Source organism: Chroicocephalus ridibundus, chromosome 12, assembly GCF_963924245.1.
Source record: "Chroicocephalus ridibundus chromosome 12, bChrRid1.1, whole genome shotgun sequence".
NCBI classification, from domain to species: Eukaryota; Metazoa; Chordata; class Aves; order Charadriiformes; family Laridae; genus Chroicocephalus; species Chroicocephalus ridibundus.
Window position 1 is genome coordinate 5,736,611 of NC_086295.1, and position 19,272 is coordinate 5,755,882.

The 19,272-nt window shown below is 60.5% G+C and overlaps 2 protein-coding genes across 5 annotated transcripts; one reads left to right on the forward strand and one right to left on the reverse strand.

Moving 5' to 3' along the window:
- Positions 1-164: 164 nt before the first annotated feature.
- Positions 165-17,378, forward strand: KIAA1755 (KIAA1755 ortholog). Of its 2 annotated transcripts, XM_063349638.1 has the most exons (15): positions 165-403; positions 3,964-4,161; positions 4,671-5,609; positions 5,850-5,970; positions 6,080-6,244; positions 6,933-7,056; positions 7,476-7,569; positions 8,686-8,772; positions 9,436-9,552; positions 9,897-9,995; positions 10,228-10,376; positions 11,254-11,392; positions 11,667-11,789; positions 13,300-13,491; positions 13,576-17,378. In XM_063349638.1, the coding sequence occupies exons 1-15, from the start codon at positions 401-403 to the stop codon at positions 14,554-14,556; spliced, it is 3,531 nt and encodes a 1,176-aa protein (XP_063205708.1). In that variant the 5' UTR covers positions 165-400; the 3' UTR covers positions 14,557-17,378. The 2 variants fall into 2 exon arrangements, with proteins under 2 accessions (XP_063205708.1, XP_063205707.1); XM_063349637.1 differs by having other exon boundaries at positions 4,671-5,970.
- On the reverse strand, positions 451-10,016 carry LOC134522228 (uncharacterized). Of its 3 annotated transcripts, XM_063349640.1 has the most exons (5): positions 9,891-10,016; positions 8,217-8,815; positions 3,146-3,232; positions 2,271-2,474; positions 451-2,175 (listed from the first exon to the last, which is right to left on the reverse strand). In XM_063349640.1, the coding sequence occupies exons 2-5, from the start codon at positions 8,248-8,250 to the stop codon at positions 1,649-1,651; spliced, it is 852 nt and encodes a 283-aa protein (XP_063205710.1). In that variant the 5' UTR covers positions 8,251-8,815; positions 9,891-10,016; the 3' UTR covers positions 451-1,648. The 3 variants fall into 3 exon arrangements, 1 of the variants encoding a protein (XP_063205710.1); XR_010072973.1 differs by having other exon boundaries at positions 451-2,474; positions 3,146-3,330; XR_010072974.1 differs by lacking the exon at positions 3,146-3,232 and having other exon boundaries at positions 451-2,474.
- Positions 17,379-19,272: the final 1,894 nt, after the last annotated feature.

Sequence of the window (19,272 nt, forward strand, 5' to 3'; positions counted from 1 at the left end):
TCCCGGCGGCTCTCGCAGCGACGGGAGCGGAGCCGGGCGCTGCCCGAGCCGCCCCCCGCCAGCCCCCTCCCCCGGCCCGCCCCGCCGCGCTCGCTCTTTCTTCGCCTTTTCTTTCTTTTTCCTTTTTTTTTCTTTTCCTTTTTTTTTTTTTTTCTCCCCAGAAGAGGCGCGGCGGGCGGAGGGAGCCGGGCCGGGGCCGATGGGGCCGGGGCTGCCCGCCCCCGCTCGCCGCTCGGGGAGGCGCCGGCGGCCGGGGAAGAGTCGCCCGTGGACCGGCGAGCGGCACCGGGCGGGAGAACCGGGGCGGTAGGGAAGCGCTCGGCCCCCCAGGAAAGAAGAGGGAAGGGACAGTTGGGTGCCGCGGGGCCCCCCCGGGACCCTCTGCCACTTCCCAGTAAACATGGTAATTCCTTCTGCTTTCCTATCCAACATGGTAATTCCTTCTGCTTTCCTATCCTTTCCGCTGACCTTCCCTGCTCGCTGCCGGCCCCCGCGACCACCTGTGGCCCCCAGCCCTCCCGAGCATGGGGTGGGCGTCGGGAGCGATGGCGGAGGTCGGGTGCGAAGGCGGAGGTGGCCGTCGGCCGCTCGGGCAGACGCGTGTGGGGCTGCAGCCCGCGATGCTTAAAACTTCCCTGCCAAGTTTGGCAGGGAGCTGGGGTGCAGCAAGTGGGTGCTGCTGCGTGAACCGTGCCTGGCACGCGGGTACGGGATGCTCGGCGCATCGTCCCTGGGCTGGCCATCTCGGTTGTCACTGCAGCCGTCATGCGCCGTTGCCCCGGGTTCCTGGGCGATGCTGCGCTGAGCACTGGCCTCCCACCCCGCCGGGCTGGGGCTCTTCGTTAGCGTTTGCATCGTGCCCTGCCAAAGTTGCTGACAGCGAGACAGGGAGAGGAATTGTTATTCAGGGCTGGTCCTGGCGCTCAAAACTCGCTCCTTCCTGAGCAGCGGGGAGAAAGGAGATGGAGCTGAGTCACCCTGTGGCTTTGGGTACGAGTTAAACAACTTTACAGCACCAAAACACCAAAGCCCAGCTCATCTTGTTGGTGTAAACCACTTTAAAAAATATGGGTATTTGGGGAGAAATATCAATCTCTATTTAACAGCACTTTGCCTTATTAAAATGGAAATAGCTTTGCAAATGTAAATCTCCTTATGCTCTCTAATGCCTTTTGTTTCGGTTCTGCGCTCCCTCGCAGCTGGCGGGGGGACGGGGGCTAATTGGTTGCTTTTGGATTTCTAATGGCTCCCCGGCCGGCCTGGCCTCAGCTTCTCCCACTAACGCAGCACCACTGCGCCGTGGTTACCCCAAAACCTCCCCCGGTGATGAAGTGCTTTGTGACACTCAATGAAAACATGTTTAGTCATTCCAGGCCAAAATACTCCCCAGCACAACCCAGGCTGTGTCTGGTGCCTCCATCAGTCAGTTCTCTCCTGACGCTGGCTCACGCTGTCCCTGCTGCTGGATAAAGTCCTGGCGTTTTTATTCCTTTGACAGGGGAGCGGCTTTGTTTATTCAGTCCATTCATCCTCTGGGGCATCCCTTTGCTGTCGGGTTTTGATGGTGGTTTGGAAGACATTTCTTTTTTCCCCCCCCTGCAACAGGGCTGTCCCCTCCCCCAGACACCCCAAGTTTGTCCCAGACGGTTTACCCAAATTCCAGGCATTTCTCCCCAGCCGCCAGGGTGCGGGACTGGGCGATGCCTGGCTGCGTGTGCCAGGGGCGGCTGCTCCGGGGTCTGGGGGGATGGTGTTGCGAGAGATGGTGCGTGTGGGATGGGGCTTCTGGAAGCGTGCGCCTTGGCCTCGTCGGACCGTGGTCTGCACCTCTCTGCCGCGGTGGCACGGCCAAGCTGGAGGATGGCCGGATTTGGGGCTGCCCATCACCCCGTGGCCACAGCCTGCCCGGAGCTGACCCCCAGCGGCCCCAGTCTCGGGGGACCTGGCTTCTCTTTCTGTTTTCATTTGCTTTTTTATCGATGCGCCATGAGCTCAGCTGGGAAGAGTTCCGTTCGGTTTCAAGGGAGCTGGTTGCACGTGCCAGGGCTGTGCAGGGGTGACTCTGGGCAGCTGGCTCTGGCAGAGGCAGGACAGGCAGGGCTGGTCCATCTCTCCTGGCAGCACCGGGAGCTGCACAGATCCCCCTTTGCTGTTGCAGGCAGCGGCTCCTCGCCTCTGTGTGGGGACAGGGAAGGAGCCGAGTTCGGTGGTGCCCAGCGTGAAGGTGGCGGACACCCGGCCGGACTCGGTGCCTGGGAGCTGGGCTTTACCCTGCAGCAGGGCTTTTCCAGAACAAGGTCTCCCGTCCCTCCTAGGGAGAGCCGATGCCCTGGTGTGCAAAGCAGGACCAAGTGTGAGAAGACAGGTGTCCAACAGCAGAAAGGCTGGCAGCGGAATCAGGTCCCTGAGAATGGCCTTGCTGTCCTCCTGCTCTGCCCAGGCCCCGTGGCTTCTCCTGCCAGGGCAGGAGATCTCTGTGTGGAGACAATGGAGAAAAAGCCAAGAAGAATTAACCAAAGCGTGACTGCAAAGTGCTTTAGCTAAAGAGCATTAAAAGTAATTAAGCTGAATTAACTGAGTCCACTTTGTCTCTCTATGGGCTTCCAGGCCAGGGATTAGCTGAAGGTGGGAATTAGTTTCAGGCAGCTAACCCCACCTTCAGATAATCCCACCTCATTTCTGGGTGCCCGTGCAGGAGCACGAGGACAACAGCAAGCCATGGCTGCCCCAGGCACAGGACCTGGCTGCTGCCCCGGCTGCTGGGACGATGCTCATCCCTGCGTCCACTCCCCAGCGGCTGCCTGCGGCGCTGGGGTCCCTCTGCCGTGACATCTGGAGCCCAGCCCCAGGTGATGAGCTTGGCTTTGGCGTGGGCTGCGGCTGGTGGCAGATATAGGGGCTCCTCTGTACCTGGCGGCTGACGGAGGTAACCCACCACACTCTGCAGGAGGAGGAGGAGGAGGAGGAGAGAGGCCCTGCTGCAGAGCAGCAGATCCCCGGCCAGCCAGGCTGGGCCTGACCCCGCACAAACCTGCATATGTCCCACAGCAGCACCAATTCCAACAGAAAAGGTGCCATTTGCACCCCCCCCGCCGCCATCCCCAGCGTGATTTGTTGTTTATCTGAGTTTCTCCTGCAGAAATACCTGCCAAGGAGTTGGAGAAGTCTCTGTCTTTCCCGCTCGCCAATGGGCTCCTTTTGGCAGCCATGTCTGTAGTCACCTCCGCACTGCCTGTAACGCAGCTGGGATTTAATGGGAGCCGTCTGATGGCTTCCCTCCATGTACCCACTGCACCAGCCGGGTCTGCACAGCTGACATCTCCTGCAAAGCTGGAAGAGCAAACTCAGAACCGCCAGTTTACGCGTGGCATGAAACCAGCATCCTCACCGCAGTCGGGAAGCGGCGCAGGAGAGGGGGCTGTAGCCCGGCAGAGCGCTTCGCAGAAAACGCTCGGAGGACTAATTTTGAGTTCGGCGAATTCAGCGATGAGTCTGAACCAAAACACCCTATCCATCTTCCGATGTTTGTCCTTCCTCCCATCCGCTGCATTCCTACAGCGAGCTGCTGCTGAGCCCGGCACATCCCCACGCTCCATGTCTGGCTCGCCTTAACCCCTTGGCTGCTGCGGCTTCTCCACCTCCGCATGGACGGCATTTCCGAGTGGGGCAGCAGGATGTGCTCGGGGCTCATCTCAGGCTCCTTAAACCACAGCCCAATGCTGGGAACCGGACCCGGCCATGCTCACGTCCCCTGTCTGTGCGGTGCTTGGTGTGCTCTACACCCAGTGGCTCCCCGCACTTTCCAGCCCAGGAAGGTTGGAAGCCCCTCAAGGCTCCGCGGCGTTGCCAGCATGGGTGTATCAGGGACCCGGCAGCGTGGGATGGTGGGCACATGCTCCGCAGGGGGTGATGGCGTCCCGTTGCCGGGCCACTCTCCCCACTAACAATGCTTTCCTCCCGCAGGACGCCGGGTCACTGGACGCGGCGGTGCAGAGTGCCCTCCAGGCCCTCTACCCGCCTTTCGAAGCCACGGCCCCCACAGTCCTGGGCCAGGTGTTCCGGCTGCTGGAGACCAGCTACCGGGGAGATGGGCTCTGCTGCCTGCTCCAGTTCCTCATCCCGGCCAAGCGCCTCTTCGAGCACGTGCGGCAGGCAGCCTGTGTAAGCCCGCACGCCCCCCGTGCCATGGTGCCCTGCGTCCTGCTCCTGGCCATGGGGACTTTGCCCTGACGCCTGACACCCTGCACGGCCATGCCCTGCGCCAGGCTACCCCTCTGCTTGTCCCCCTCCCTGTCCCCGTCCCCTCCCCACAGATGGGACCTTGATGTGCTCCTTGGGTAGCTGCAGCACAGAGCCTGGCACATGCAGTCCCCAGGATAAGAGCAGGAGGATTCCCAGGTCACCTTGCCTCACCCCTGGAGAGGCTCCAGTGGGGGTTTCCCCTCTGTTAGCATGTGGGGAGCACTCAGCACCCCGGGAACGGCCGCGGGCTTGGGGTGGGCTTGCAGGATCTTGCTGTGGCTCAGCTCAGGGACAATCCAGTCACCAGGCTCTAAAGTGCCTATTGTAGGAAGTACAGAGCCAGGCAGTGAGAGCATATGGGGCCAGCTGGGAGGGTACGGAGCCGGTGGGAGCTCTTGTTCACGCGCTGTGTTCTTCCTCCCTGCCAGGCTCCCTACTTTAACTGCATCTTTCTTCATGAAGGCTGGCCCTTGTGTCTTCACGAAAAAGTGGTCGTCCACCTCGCGCCGCTCAACCCCCTCCTACTGCGCCCCGGGGATTTCTACCTGCAAGCGGAGCCCTGCGAGGAGCACTCGGCGCGTATCACCGTCAAGCACCTCTCCCACGACCTGCGCACGGTGGAGGAGACGCCCGTCCCTGAGGCCGCCTACGCGCTGCTCTTCACCAACGAGTGGCTGGAGGAGATCAATGGCAACCGGGACAGAACCCCCCTGCACACCTGCCTGGTGGCCACCGAGAACGGCATCACCCCGCTGCCATGGAGCAAGATTGCCACGCCGGAGTTCATCGACAAACCCAAGGCCGGTGCGGACCACACACCTGCAGGCACATGGCATGGTCCCGCTCCTGAAACTGCGGCCGAGCCAGCAGCACCCAGCACGCCCATGCCCCACAGCACAGCAGACATCCCGGCATCCTATGGCAACGTTGCGGGCACCATCCCAGGCTGCAAGGTCACCTCTCGAAAGTCAAGCCAGGGAAGATACCCAGGACTGATCAAAGTGGACCAGGCTGGGCTGCGGAAGAAGCCAACCATGCTGGCCATGCCCAGCCTCTACGAGATCATCAGCCAGAACCTGGAGGGGGAGTACGTGGACCTGCTGGAGCTCTCCCAGGAGCAGCTGGACCTCCTGGCCAGGTCCCTGCCACCTGCCTGCCCAGCGGGGCTGATGGGGTCTGGGGCCGAGGCGACGCTCCCCTGGGTGAATGGGGGGACAAGGGCAGATGCCTGGCCCTGCCGGGGGACACCGAGCTCCGAGGAGGGTCCCTGCACCCCGTGCCTGGGGAGGAAGCTGAGCCAGGAGCCAGGGCCACACAGCCCACGGTGCCGCCACCGCGACTCCTACCTGGCCGCGCTGCAGAACCCGGTGAGCTTCGGACTGATGGCAGCCATCCTGGAGGAGCCAGATGGCCCCAGCCCTGGCCCCAAACCGCCCCCTGCCACCCCTCATGAGACCCCTGCGCAGCTCGGGACGGGGGCTAGCAGCCCCACAGTCCTTGCCCGCCATCCCCGCCGAGCGAGTCCCGGGGCGCAGGTGGAGGCATTGGCGCGGCAGGGCAGCCCCCGGCTCCCTCCGGGCTCCAGCCACAAGTTCTCCTTCCTGAAGGGCCCACGGCTCGGGGTGGCCCCCGGGGACGAAAGAGCCACCAGCCAGCACGAAGGAGCCTGGAAGAGGATGTCTGCCATCTACTCGCCCAGGATGGGCAGAGCCAAGCCAGCCGGGAAAGGTACAGTCCGAGCAGGGCTGTGGCACCTGCCCGGACTCTGCGGGGGCTTTTGCATTTCTCTGCCTCGTTGGGTGTCACTAGCTCCTCTCTCCTCTGTCCCCACGGGCAGGTACGGATGCGGCAGCCACTGCCACCATGGAGGAGCGGTCCCTGGAAAGCACGGGCTGTAAGAACGGTCCCTCTGCGCCCAACAAGGGCACCTCTGGCCGGGAGCCACCGGCCTGGCAGGACCTGCATGCTGGGCTGCTGCGCTCAGGCATCGTGTGCCTGCCAGGTACCACGGGACCCTCGGGGGGGTGTCGGGAGAGTCCTCCAGAGGGAAAACGTGCTGCTGGAGAGGGTTTTCCGGAGGAAGGTTTCAGGGCTTTGCTGGAGGCCAGAAAGCCCCCAGGCGGAAAATATCCTTTCAGCTGGGCAAAAAAACAATTAAAAACATAAAACCAAGCAGTCTGCTCTGAGCAGCTGCCCCGGTTCCCAGCTGCACTGAGCCCTCCCACACCATTCCTCATCAATGAAGCCGTTCAGCTTTTAGCTGCCAAACACTAAATATTTGGCTTCTTCCTTTTCCCAAACGCTGAAAAACAGTGACAAAACCCATCTCTTTTTTGGGAAAAACGTCACCAGCAGCTCTGCCCTGGCATTTCCAGGGCTGGCGTTCTGCTGAGAGCCCTCGCGGGCTGTTGCTGCCCCTCTGGAGGGGCCGGGAGAGGCTGCACCATGGTGGCAGGAGGGTGGCACCGAGGTGGCCACTGTGCTGCCATAGCTGCACAGTATTAACCAGGGCTGAGCCCGCCGAGCCACAATGGGGCAGAGCCCGCTCCCGCACCCCTTGGCAGCCATCCCCGCTTGGCAAGCGGCAGCAAGGCCAATGGAAGCCCCGGCCCCTCTGGGAGGTTGCTCAGCACTGGGGCTTGCAGCTGGTGGGTGGCTGCTGGAGGGATCACTTGTCCCTTTCCCCACAGGGAGCTCGGACAGGATGGGCAGGGCCCTTCTGCAGGTGACCACCAGCGGCAGTGCCTGGGGGGCTGCGTGGTGCTCGGCTGCCGAGCTGGCGAGGCTCGTCCTCTACCTCTGCTCCCTCCCCAGGTAAGGGCCAGGAGGACCTGCCAGGTCCCCCGGCTGCTTCCCAGCTTAGTGGTCCCTTAGGCAGCCCCCGGGCCAAGCCAGGATGGATGCCCAGCATCCCACACATGCTGGTTTGGGCACAGCCTGCACCGTCCCCACGAGTCCACTGTCCCCGCTGAAGACACTGTGCGGTGCCTCTGCTGAAGGCATGTGTTAGTGAAGGGCTGGGGCATCTCATGGGGATGAGGCCATTGCCTGCAGCTGCCAGTTCCTGCCTGCGCTTACCCTACTGCCCGGGGTTGCGGAGCCATGGGAGAGGCCTTTGGGAGAGGGCTTCGGGAGAGGGTTTCAAGCGGGTCCTGCCCGAAGGGAGGGACCCCCACTTCACATGTCGCTTCTAACCAGTGCGATCTGCCTCCTGCTTTATTTCCCCTTGCTAGGCGAGAAGCGAAGGACGGCGGGCTCACCGTCGTGGTGGATGCTAGGAAGCAGCCGCCCGCTCCTGTCCTGTTCGCGGCCCTCCGCTCTGTCCAGGTACACCAGGCTCCACGTTCCTCTGCCATGGACTTGCTGGGAGGGGGGTCCCTGCCCGGGAGTGAGTACTGTCACCCTTTGGGGGCCCTTCAGAGCCTCCCCTGCGCCTGCCGCCCAGTACGATCCCCTGACTCGCAGCAGCTTCTCCAGCAGCCCCCAGCGCTGCCATGCCTGGGGCCATGGTTTTTATCTTGCTCACAGATTTTACCGATAAACATCGTGGTGCAGATTTACCGAGGCAGCTCTCGGCTGCCTGCGGCTGGACCGCAATGCACTGATCTAGAACACCCATGTCCCTCTTGCTGCTTCCTCCCCAGAGGCCAGTCCTGGCTCCCTGTACGTCTGGCAGCGCTTAAACTGCCACTTTGTTCACAAAGTTGCTGATAATTCTCTAACTTCTGAGCACATCTGCAGCAGCACAGACTTGTCCCCCAACAGAGCACAAAGACCCCATTTCCCCCAGCCCCCAAACCAAGCTCACACACGGCGCTTGCATCTCTCCAGCTCCTCAAACATCAGCCATCAGGCACCCACAGTTTGGGACCAAAGGTCCCTTTCCAGCCCCACGGGATCTCTCCTTGGCTCCTTTATCACCCAGCACCATGGTGTGCCCCCAACCCCTTCAGCATCCCGCTAGCTGAGCTCACCTGGAAGTTGGCTCCACAGCAATGGTCGATTCATCCTGGCAGGGTTTCCATGCTTGTGCCAAGGCAATGCTGCAGGTGTGCCCCGCGCTGTCCCGGGGGCCGTGAGGTTCTCCCTGCCTCAGTGCCCTGTACCTCTGCCTGCTCAGGGCTTGGCTGCAGCCTGTCCCATAAACCCTGTGCCAATCCCAGTGCTTCCTGTGTGGAGAAGCATGGCTGGTGCGAGCGGAGGGTTTGCTCACGAGGCTTTGTCCTTGGGTCCGTTCTGCCGGAATGCTGGTGGATGGGGACGGGGTTATGGCTTGAGCGACCCATTTCTATTTCCCATATCCGGGAGCTCAGGAGCCTCTTCCTTTGTAATGAGCTCACTGGCTTCGGCTGACTCAGGCAACTGGGCCCCGGCGTGACTGTGGGAAACCGGGGGGGCTGCGCCGTGGGGTTTGCTGGGGTGACTCTTCCCTGCCTCCCGCAGAGTGTCTCGCCGGGCTGCATCCACACCGTGCTGCTGCTGGCCGAGAAGGAGCTGGCTGCCCACCGCGAGAAGCTGCCTGGGGTGCAGGTGAGCCTGTCTCTGTCCCCTCCTCGTGTCCCTGCATTGTCTCCTGTGGGAACAGAGCCAGGGTGAAAGGAGCCTCCCACCTTGGGGGACCCTCTGTCCCCTCACCTGGAGACCCCAGGTCCCCTGCTCGGGGACCCTGGGCAGAGCAGGACCTTGCTGGGGCAGGTCCCCATCACACTGGGTGCGGGGTGAAGCCCTTGGGTTCACTGGACCGTGGAGGCAAGTAAAAGCTGCCCCAGGGCAACCAAATGCTTCCCCAGTTACCTCCAGTGGCTGGGCACAGGCACTGGGATAATAAATCTAAACTCAAAAGGGTTTATTGTTCTTTTAGTGCTGCTGGGTTTAATTAATATAATGTGACATATTAATGAGCTTCATCACCTAGCTTGGCTGTCGTGGCAGATTATTGCAGTGCCAGCGATCTCCCGTGCATTCAAACACCACGGAGCCGCCAGGAGATGCTCTGAGCGGAGCTGCCACACGGCGTGCTCAGCCCCGCCAGCACGCAGCATTCCCAGGGCCACCACGCCACACAGCTTAACGGGGCAGGGTGGCTTTGGGACAGGAGGGGGTTATGCCCCCTGCTCCAGGCTGTCCCTGGGGATGTTTCTGGGGAGGGACCTGGCACGGTCTTGCGGCACTCATGATCCCCGTGCCCCGCAGGTGGAGACCCTGGCATCGCTGAAGGCTCTGGGCCGCTACGTCGACAGCTCCCAGCTGACACAGGAGCTGGACGGCACCTTCCCCTACTGCCACGGCGAGTGGGTTCAATTCTTCCAGGTGTCTGTTATCACGCCATTTGCCATCGCCTCACCTTCCCACGGTGCCCTTCCATCCCCGTCGCGCCTTCCGTGTCTCACAGACGTCCCCGGAAAAGCGACAGGAAAACCCAGGAGAGGGGAAGGCAAAGGAGAGCTCAGCGCAGGAGGGCAACCCCTTCCTGCCTGTCTCTGCCGGCTCCTGCCTGTAACTGCCCATCCACCTCCACGCTCCCTGCCTCCTCAGCTTTAACCCAGTGCCCCATGGTATTCCCTGCTCAGGCCTGGCACTGCTCCTCCTCCTCCTCGCGGGAAGGCTGCCCTCCCACCCCAGCCCCACTGACCTGCTCTGTGTCCTACCTGCAGAAACTGCATCCCTTCACGGCCGGCCTCAGGCGGGCATCGGAGCTGCTGCAGAGCTGCATCCGGGAGCTGCGGAGCGCCGACGCGCTGGCGGGGACACAGGTAACGGGCAGGTTGTAGGGCTTTCCAAAGAGCCCGGCTGCGGTCCAGCACACAGCCACATTTCGCCCCAGTTGCCCAAAGCCTCGGTGCAAACGCTCCTGAACCAGTCGCTGTGGCCATGGGGCTGTCCCCTGTCCCCTCTGCTCGTCCCTCGGGGTGCAGCCCCAGGTGCCCGTCCTGCGCTGCCAGGTGGTGCCCCAGGTGAGACGCGTGTCTGACCCTCCCTCCGCAGGACGCGGCCGCGTGCATCAAGAGGCACCAGGAGCTGATGCAGAGGGTGCTGAGCGACCCGCAGCTGGTGTGTGTGCAGCGCGAGGGGGGGGCCGTGCTGGCCAGGCTGCGCAGGGAGGCCACCCGGCTCAGCGCCTCGGCCAACGTCAGGTAGGAGGGGGTGGCTTCACCAGGGGAGGGGTGCCAAGGCTAGGGACCTCCATCCTCCGCTGGCCGGCAGAGCCACCTCTCTAGGGACAGCCTGGTCCCCTCAAGCGTCTTTCCAGCGCACCCCAGAGCCGGCGCCGTGCTCCCTCCTGCCCTGCAGACTCCCTCCGAGCCTGGAGCTCGCGTCTCGGACAGCCTTTTGCAGCATTTCCCGGCTGGGGAAGGTGCACATGTCCCCGGGAGGGTCTCCTGCCCCAGGGCCAGGCTCCGGGGCTGCTCAGCGAGGCCTGCAGTGAGCCCTCCAGGCTCGTCTCAGGCAAAGCCACTAGATGGGGCCAAGCCCCGGCGATGCCGCACTCGTCCGGCGGCGGTCCATGCATGTAGGCAGCACTCGCACAGTCCTCCTCCCTTCTGCTCCCTTCTCTCAGCTGGGCCACGCCACACTGGTGCCAACGCTTTCCCGTCCCGTTTTTCCCGATATCCAGCTTGCTCCGTGGGATGGGGAGGTGCTGGGGTGGGTGCTCTGCTGCAGCACGGAGCCCGTGTGTGCAGGACCTGGAGCCTGCGCCCCCCAAGGAGTGCCCTCGTGTCCCAGGTGGGCTCTGAGGATGCACGAGGCGAGTGGGGAGGTCTCTTGGTCGGGTCCTGCCCCGGGCACCTGCTGGGCTCTCACCAGCCGCACGTGCTGGGGCATTGCCCATCTGCTCCTTTGGCTCCTTGCTGCCCGCGTGGCCACATGCCAGCGCCCACTTCCAGAGAGCTGCCCCATCCAGAGGCTCCTGCCCGCCGGACAGCTGCCTCGGCCGGTGTCTTCAGGAGGAGCCGGCAGCTCGCCCGGCAGCACCCGGCACTGACATCCCCTCTCCTCCCCAACCACCAGGACCAGCATGGAGTCGGCCGAGGGGCTGTACAGCCAGCTGGAGGAAGAGCTTCACAACCTGGTGTCCCAGTCCAACAGCTGCCTGGAGCACCTGGAGTTCCTCCAAAAGGTCCGGGAGCTCGAGGCCGAGTTCAGCAAGGTGAGTTGGGGGTCCCTGGGGTGCCACAAGTTGAAGTTGTCCTCTGCGGTGTTCCCACGGCTGAGCATTTCAGGCACATTTCCTCAGTTTTTGATGATGGAGGAAGCCCAGAGAATAACAGGATTGCTCAAGCTTTGATTCTCATTACGGGGTGACTGTGTGTAACCGTGCCTGGGACGGGATGCCCTGGTCGGGGAAGGAAGGGGAGGTGCTGCGGAAGCGCCAGTGCCGGTGGCCGGTCCCGCCTGACCCTCGGCCCCGCTCTCTCTTGCAGCTGGGATGCTGGCTGGACGGGGAGGCAGCGGCACGGCTGCAGGAGATGGGCACCGAGGAATGGAGCCCCGACAACTTCCAGGGCTCTGCTGAGCAATTTAACGAGTTCTTCGTCCAGGCAACAGTATGTTTGGAGGGGGCTTTTCTGTAACGTGCATCCCTAGGGTATCGCTGCCAGCAGCGCTGTTAGGTGGCTCCAGCCCCTGCCTGGTGCTTGGCAGAAACTGAAAATCCCAAATTAGAAATGTTCGAATGTCATTACAAAGTTTGATGCAGTCAGCCCAAATTCCTGAAGTTTAGAACGAGGCTTCCGGGCAAAACTGGGTGTCCCCAGGCTGGCTGGGTCAAGCTGTAGTGTTCAAGTCCAGCTTTGCCGGGGTCTTTGGGCAGCCGTGCTCTGGTGAGGGGGATGGTCGTGGTGCTCCTTGGTGCGCTTTGGGATCACAGAATGGGCTGGGCCTTTGGAATCATAGATGGGGCTGCTGTTCCCAACCCCTCCTGACCTCCGTGTCCTTCACAGCCCCCTTCCTTCCGCAGGGCTGGGCTGCAGAGCCTGGACATCCATCAGCCAACAAATAACATAATGACAAGGATTTGTTCCTCCCATACCCCTAGATACAGAGGCCCTTTAATTACCTGCACTGCACGGGGAGCAAAGTGACTGACCTTAGGACAGGATGATGCATTTTGTGCATTTTGAGCTGAGCCAGGACAGAGCAGAGGTTTGGAGAATCCCCATTGTCTTTGTTTCTTCTCACTTGCCCAGAAACATTTCCCATATAGCTTTGGTAGCGATGCTGAGCGCTGACCTGCAGAGATCCTCACCCTGCACACATAGAATCATAGAATCTTCATGGTTGGAAGGGACCTTTGAGATCATCGAGTCCAACCATACACACACCAAAAAAAACAAAAACAAAAAACCAAAACCCCACAAACAAACAACCTACACTACAATCTCTGCCACTAGAGCATGCCCTGAAGTGTCAAATCTAGATGTTTCTTAAATACCTCCAGGGATGGTGACTCAACCCCCTCCCTGGGCAGGCTGTTCAGTGCCTGACCACTCTTTCAGTGAAGTAATTCTTCCTAATATCTAATCTAAACCTCCCCTGCCGCAACTTCAGACCATTTCCTCTGGTCCTGTCATTATTCACCTGGAGAAGAGCCCAACACCCACCTCTCCACCCTCCTTTCAGGGAGCTGTAGAGGGCAATGAGGTCTCCCCTCAGCCTCCTCTTCTCCAAGCTAAACATGCCCAGCTCCCTCAGCCTCTCCTCATATGCCCTGGTCTCCAGACCCCTCACCAGCCTGGTAGCTCTCCTCTGGACACGCTCCAGCACTTCAATGTCCCTCTTGTGCAGAGGGGCCCAGAACTGAACACAGCACTCGAGGTGAGGCCTCACCAGTGCCGAGTACAGAGGCACCATCACTTCCCTGCTCCTGCTGGCCACGCTATTTCTGACACAAGCCAGAATGCTGTTGGCCTTCTTGGCCACCCGGGCACACTGCTGGCTCATGTTAAGCTGGCCGTCCACCACTCTTCCCCAAGCCTGTAGCGTTGCATGTCCCAGTGGAGCAGGTCAGCACCATTCCCTGAGCACGGAGCTTGTTCCTTCCTGCCATCCCTGCAGGCTCAGTACCAGCACGGCCTGGCCCTGTGTCAGGAGGCGGCTGAGGTCCGAGACGTGTCATTCCCCGAAGCAGACCCCTTCCAGGTTGCTGCAGCCCTTTTTCGGACGAAGCTGATGAGCTTCTACAGGCAGGTGGAGCGGCGACAGGCTGAGCGGGAGCTGCTGCAGGAGCTCAGACGGTTCTCCAGCAAGGTGGGTGCGTGGGCACTCCTCCTGCAGGACCCGGGGTGCCGGCTGGGCAGCCGTGAAAATAGCCGCTCTTGCATTCTTTTCTAGATCACGGGGCTGAAGCTGGACTGCAGGCAGTGCTCAGCCCGGGTAAAACGTGGGGAGGGCCAGGCGCTGCAGTGCCTGCAGAGCTCCTTCCAGAAGCTGTCGGTGGAGTTCGCCCTGGAAAAGCTGCAGGAGATGAAGGCTCAGGTGCACAGGATGCAGAGCAGCCAAGGGCTGGCAGCCTGGACCGAGGCACGGCAGAAGTACCAGGAGACCCGGCAGGTCCTGGAGGAGATGCTGGCGGAGCTGCAGGAGGCCTGGGGAGCACAAGCTGATGGGCAGGGAGACACCTTTGGCTCCCCCAGCTCAGGGTCTGCAGCCCCTTGCAAGGAAGCCCCAGTCTGCAAAGCAACCGCCAGCCCCGAGCCAGCGGTGTCGGGGGGCCGCGGGGCGGTGGAGCAGCCAGAACCCAACGCCCAGGGACCAGGACAGCCCCCGAGACGGGGAAAGCCCCGGGCCAGCAGCATTCCTGGCCCCACGCTGGGGACGGAGCTGAGCTCCCCACAGCCCCGCTGCCGGCAGGGGACAGAGGGTGACGGTGCCCTTCAGCGCCGTGTCTCTGCTGACACCCCCCTCACAAAACTCGAGAGCGGAGCCCGCCTGGGAGCTGCAGGACACCTCGCCCAGGAGCGTGGCCAGCCCCTTCAGAGGCATTCCTTCACTCTGCCTCCCCGGGCACATTTTCCAAGTTCTGACCCATTATGTCCCACCACTGTGCCCCACGGGACTGTCTCAGCCCCCGGCACGCATGGTCCATCTGCAGATAAACGAACAGAAACCACACAGTACTTCCAGGTTTCCAGCCAGAGCAGTTTCTCCTCTGAAGACTCAGACTCACAGAACTCCACCGAAGAAGCCCCAGCAGCGAGCCTGGCTTTGCCCCGGGACCTCCAGAGTCCCCGACCATCTTGCCCCTCTGAAAAGCCACCCCAGATTGTTTATCTGGAGAACCACCACACCGAGAGTCCAGCAAATGCCAAGTAAAAAACAGTCCCTTCCAGCTGGGGCTTTTGTGGAAGTCTCAATCACCAACTGGATGAGACATCCCATGCTCGGAGGTGGGATACTGGGACCTGTTGCCCAACCCTCGGTCCCCGAGTCCTTCAGTTCCCCATACTTAGCACTCACCCCGCTGTGGAATGGCAATAACCCCATCACGAGCCTCATGAGGTTCGTTAATAATCTACTAGGTGTGTAGCAATCCTCACGTAAAGTGCATTTATCCTTATCAGCGCCAGGTTTGCCTCCGGACATCGGTGAGGGTTCCCTGCAGTCAGCAGCCGTGCTCGGAGCGTCCCATGGGAGCGCAAACCCGTGCCGAGGTGTTTCTGCCTGCGCTGCTGCTTTGGCCCTGGCCGAGCAACAGCGACAGGCGTGTTGTTCACGTGCACTCGTTCAGGTGGGACTAACGTTATTAGCATTAATAAATCTAAAGAGAAGCGCCCAGCACGGTTCTTGTGGAGCAGAATGTAAAGCCGTGTCCTGCCAATAGCCAGGCGCTGGATGCTCGCCCAGGCTCCCCACCACTGCCCCAGCCCAGTGCCAACGGGCAGCCGGTGCCACCCCGACAGCCTCCCGTGTCACCTGCATGGGCTGTGGCCACAGCCTGGCTTCTCCTGCCCACTGCCAGCAGGATGGCCCTGCTCAAACCGCTGTTGGCTCATCCCTGTTGTGCCCTGCCCTGTTGGCCCCCGCTGCCAGGTTGTGGCCATTTGCAGAATGAGTCCTTCTCCCTTTTTTGGGGGTTAAAAGAAATGCCTCGGTCTCCAGTTCTCACTCCCATCCTATCCCCTCCCCGGTACATGGGCGAGGGTGGTGTCATCCCGCTCAGCCTCCCCACTTGTTGGGAACGCGCCGTCCCCGAGCCTTGGGGATCCAGCTGAGCTGGCTGCGACCTCGCCGATCACCGTCCAAAACCGCCCGGGGTCCCCGGGGATCCCGTCCCCATCGGCACATCCCGCCGAGCCGCGCTGCCTGTTTGGGCACCCGGGAGTGGGTGAAGCCAGGCGAGGGACGGGCTGTCCCGGCCAGGGCCCTGCGCCACCCACCACCCCAGGCAGCCGCATCATGAGCTAATCAAGAGACATCGTAGAAAAAGCAATATCTCACGTAGGAGCCGTTCCAGAAAACCACCCTCCTCCTCCCAGCCACGGCGCAGTCACGGCTCACGACGCTGCGCCTCAGCAAAGGGCAGTTGCCCATCCCAGTGTTTGTGAGCATCACTCATACCCCCCTCAGCCTTGTTTTTGCCAAATCCCCAAGCCAAGCCCCGCTGAGCTCCTCTCTGGCTGCTGCAGTCTTGGCCGCCCCCCATGGTGCCGCATTCCTCCTGCCCAGGTCATTAACAGCAGTGTTAATGAAGATGGATCCCAGCCTGCTCCCCAGGCACTGCCCTGGGACCTCCTGCCTGTTGCCTCTCCCAGTCCTACCCATTGTCTGCTCTTACATCTCCTTACACTTCTTTTAAGCTTCATCTTTTCCAGCTCAAACACTAATTTCCCCAGTAGCACTTCTGTCACTGCTTCACTTAAATCCCAAGAGCTGAGTCTATCCCATTCCTTTTGGCTTAAAAGTAATTATCATAAAGAGACACCGAGGGAGGTCTGCAAGATCCATCCTGGGTGAACCCAGCCAGCTTTGCCCCATTCTCCAATCAGTGCCACGTCCTGAATGTCACCGAGGTCACCCCAGCCAGGACACTTTTCCCACCTCTTCATGTTACGATATTTACCCGTGCCCAACTCTCTGGCCCCGTGCCGAGTTTAAAGGGCTCCGGGAATCCCCTTGCTGCAGAGCCGATGTGGTGCATAAATCCAGAGAAGGAGCAGACGGACGTGCCCTCCCCTGCTCCGACATCCCCGCGAGCCACCACGGCTGGCTGTCCCTGTGCCAGCGAGCCGAGCACACCGGCTCCCTGGCCCCGCACACGCGCCTGGAGAGGGCCGTGCCTGCCTGGACGGCACCCAGCTCATCGCGAGAGCCAAAAATCTCATCTACCTCCAAAAGCATTTAAAGCCTGACAGTTCCCTCGCTCAATTTGCTGCTCTACCGAGAGCTGATTTGTTGTATCACTCCGTTACACACTCGCCTCGGCAGCGCACTGAGGAAGCAGCATGCTTTCCAAATTCCTCTTTGGATACCGATTTTTACCTGTCGTTTCACAGAAGCCCGTGGCTTCGGAAGTCCTCGTTATCAGACCACGTGCGGCTGAGCGCAGCCTCCTGCGACCGGCACAGCGCACACATCCCACCCTGGGCTTGTGCTGGTGTTTTGATGGGGCTGGACATGCCGCCCGTGTTACTCAGCTCCTTTGGGAAAGGCGGACAGTGCTCATCATTGCTGCCACAGGCAGGGCAGGGACGTCTCTGCAGGGACCCGTGCTATGGCAAGGCAGCTCCAAGCCCAGCGAGGGCCAGCCAGGATGGAGACCCCAGCCGGGATGGGAGACCCCGGCCGGGATGGCTGGGACCAGCCGGGTTCTGCTGGGGCCAAGCTTCCCAAAACCCAGACAGCTGCCACCATCAGCCCACCTGGCATCGGCGGGTGCGGACGGTCCCCTCCCCATCACTCCTGCTTTCTTATCATGTCGAGGAGAGTAGTAAATAGACAGGTATTAAAAATGAACCGCTGTGTAAATTGAACAAGGGCAAGGAAGAGGGATGAGGATATTATTACTGAAGTAATAGCGCGTGGGAGCGTTTGGGTGACGCCGTCGTTGCATACAAACCCCTCGCTGTTACGCGGTGTCACTGGATAAGCATCCCCCGTCCACAGCTGAGGCTGCTTTTTATCAGTCTGCAACGCTCCCGGAGTCACGGCACTGCCAGGCTGTGAAGAGACAAAAATGCTAATCAATACTTTTGTCATTTTTAGGATTGATTATTCTAATTAATTCTGGGAGATGTTCAGCCCGGCCGCGAACAAATAGCTGCTGGTACGCAGGGTGGCAGCCGGATTGGGATCTCGTTTATCCCATCGTATAATTCAGGTGATGAAATCTCTCTAGAGGCCATGAGTAAAACTTCGTATTGATTTCGAAGTGCTTTGCCTGTGCCCCAGAAGATGTTTTATGCTTTGCAGTTCTCCCGAGCCATCTCCAGTGATGATACGAGGTCAGAGGCTGAAATGACCCAAATCCGGGAAGGGCAGAAATGGCAGGGACCGAGCCTTGGGCTCGACAGCTCTGTGTCGGGAAGTTGCTTCTTTACTTAACTGGGGCAAGCAACATCTATTTTAGCTTCCACATTGAAATGAGAGAGGTGCTCGCCATTTTTCATTTATTTTACCTGTGTTTAAAAAGCCAGTTTCCTGGGAGCCCTTTGAAAAGGCACTCACACCCGTGCTGCTGTTCTTGAGCATCGTCACACATGCAGCAAAGCCAGTTTCTGCGTCTCCGCATCCCCTAACCTCTCCTGGAGGGATGTTGGCACCTGGGCTGTGCAGGGGAGCACCCCCTCAACCCCCATCCCTGCCCGGCTCCCTGGATTCAGACCTTGCCCTGACCAGGACAGCTGGGTCTTGGCTGCAGGACAGGCTGGGAGGGGACAGGCTGCCCCAAAGGCTGTGAGGAGCCAGAGGTAAATCCAAGAAGACCTGGATGCGGGATTTGAGAGAATCATAGAATCATTTAGGTTGGAAAAGACCCTTGGGATCATTGAGTCCAACCATCAACTCCACTCTACAAAGTTCTTCCTTACACCATATCCCCCAACACCACATCTAAACGACTCTGAAACGCATTCAGGGATGGTGACTCCACCATGTCCCTGGGCAGCCTATTCCAGTGTCTGACCACTCTTTCTGGGAAGAATTTTTTCCTAATGTCCAGCCTAAAGCTACCCTGTCGCAGCTTGAAGCCATTCCCTCTTGTTCTATCGCTAATGACCTGTGAGAAGAGACCAGCACCAACCTCTCTACAATGTCCTTTCGAGTAGTTGTAGAGAGTGATGAGGTCTCCCCTCAGCCTCCTCTTCCTCAAACTAAACAGTCCCAGCTCCTTCAGTTGCTCCTCATAAGATTTCTTCTCTAGGCCCTTCACCAGCTTCGTTGCCCTCCTCTGCACTCGCTCCAGCACCTCGAGATCTCTCTCGTATTGAGGTGCCCAGAACTGGACACAATACTCAAGGTGCGGCCTCACCAGTGCTGAGTACAGAAACTCAGGCAAAGCAAGCGCCTGGAGGCTGGGAAGAAAAGAGAATAGCCAAGACAAGACCTAGAGGCAGCAATCCCGCAGCAGGATGGATGCTCGGGGCCATACCGAGCCCCTCTTTTGCTGTACGTCAAGACGAGGGTCTGACGGCGTCGAGTCGGGGCTGAGGCAAACCCAGTGAGTTGGGGGCATTCTCTAATTTACCGTTTTTAAGCAGCAGCAGCGCGGCAGCAGTAATAGGGATGTCCGCAGCGTGGGTTTGAGATTCTTCATTTTAACGTCCTAATTGCTCAATAAAATGCTGGGGAGAATCAGGGAAGAAATAATTACTGACATGAATAAGAAATGCTTCACATCTGCAATGCCATTCCCTGCCTGCTCTGAGCTCTTGGCCAGGAGAGTCCTGGGTGCCAGGGGTGCCTGCCAGGTCCCGGGGCTGCAGGGACCTCTGAGCTGGGCCAGTGCTGGCCAGTGTTTGCCTTCGCTCCAGCCCGTGCCGTGCAGGATCACCCGAGGCAATGGGATGCCCAAACCAGCCGGCGTTCTCAGGG

What these genes read in the sequence shown, in the direction of transcription:
- KIAA1755 (XM_063349637.1), top strand. An exon ending in AGAAGCTGCCTGGGGTGCAG is followed by an intron (nt 8,773 to 9,435) that starts GTGAGCCTGTCT and finishes CGTGCCCCGCAG; the next exon opens with GTGGAGACCCTGGCATCGCT. An exon ending in AGCGCCTCGGCCAACGTCAG is followed by an intron (nt 10,377 to 11,253) that starts GTAGGAGGGGGT and finishes CCCAACCACCAG; the next exon opens with GACCAGCATGGAGTCGGCCG.
- LOC134522228 (XM_063349640.1), bottom strand. Translation starts at nt 8,250, where the DNA reads ATGAATCGACCATTGCTGTGGAGCCAACTTCCAG. An exon ending in GCTGTGGAGCCAACTTCCAG is followed by an intron (nt 3,233 to 8,216) that starts GTGAGCTCAGCT and finishes GCTGCGTTACAG; the next exon opens with GCAGTGCGGAGGTGACTACA. An exon ending in TGGAAAAGCCCTGCTGCAGG is followed by an intron (nt 2,176 to 2,270) that starts GTAAAGCCCAGC and finishes GTCCCCACACAG; the next exon opens with AGGCGAGGAGCCGCTGCCTG.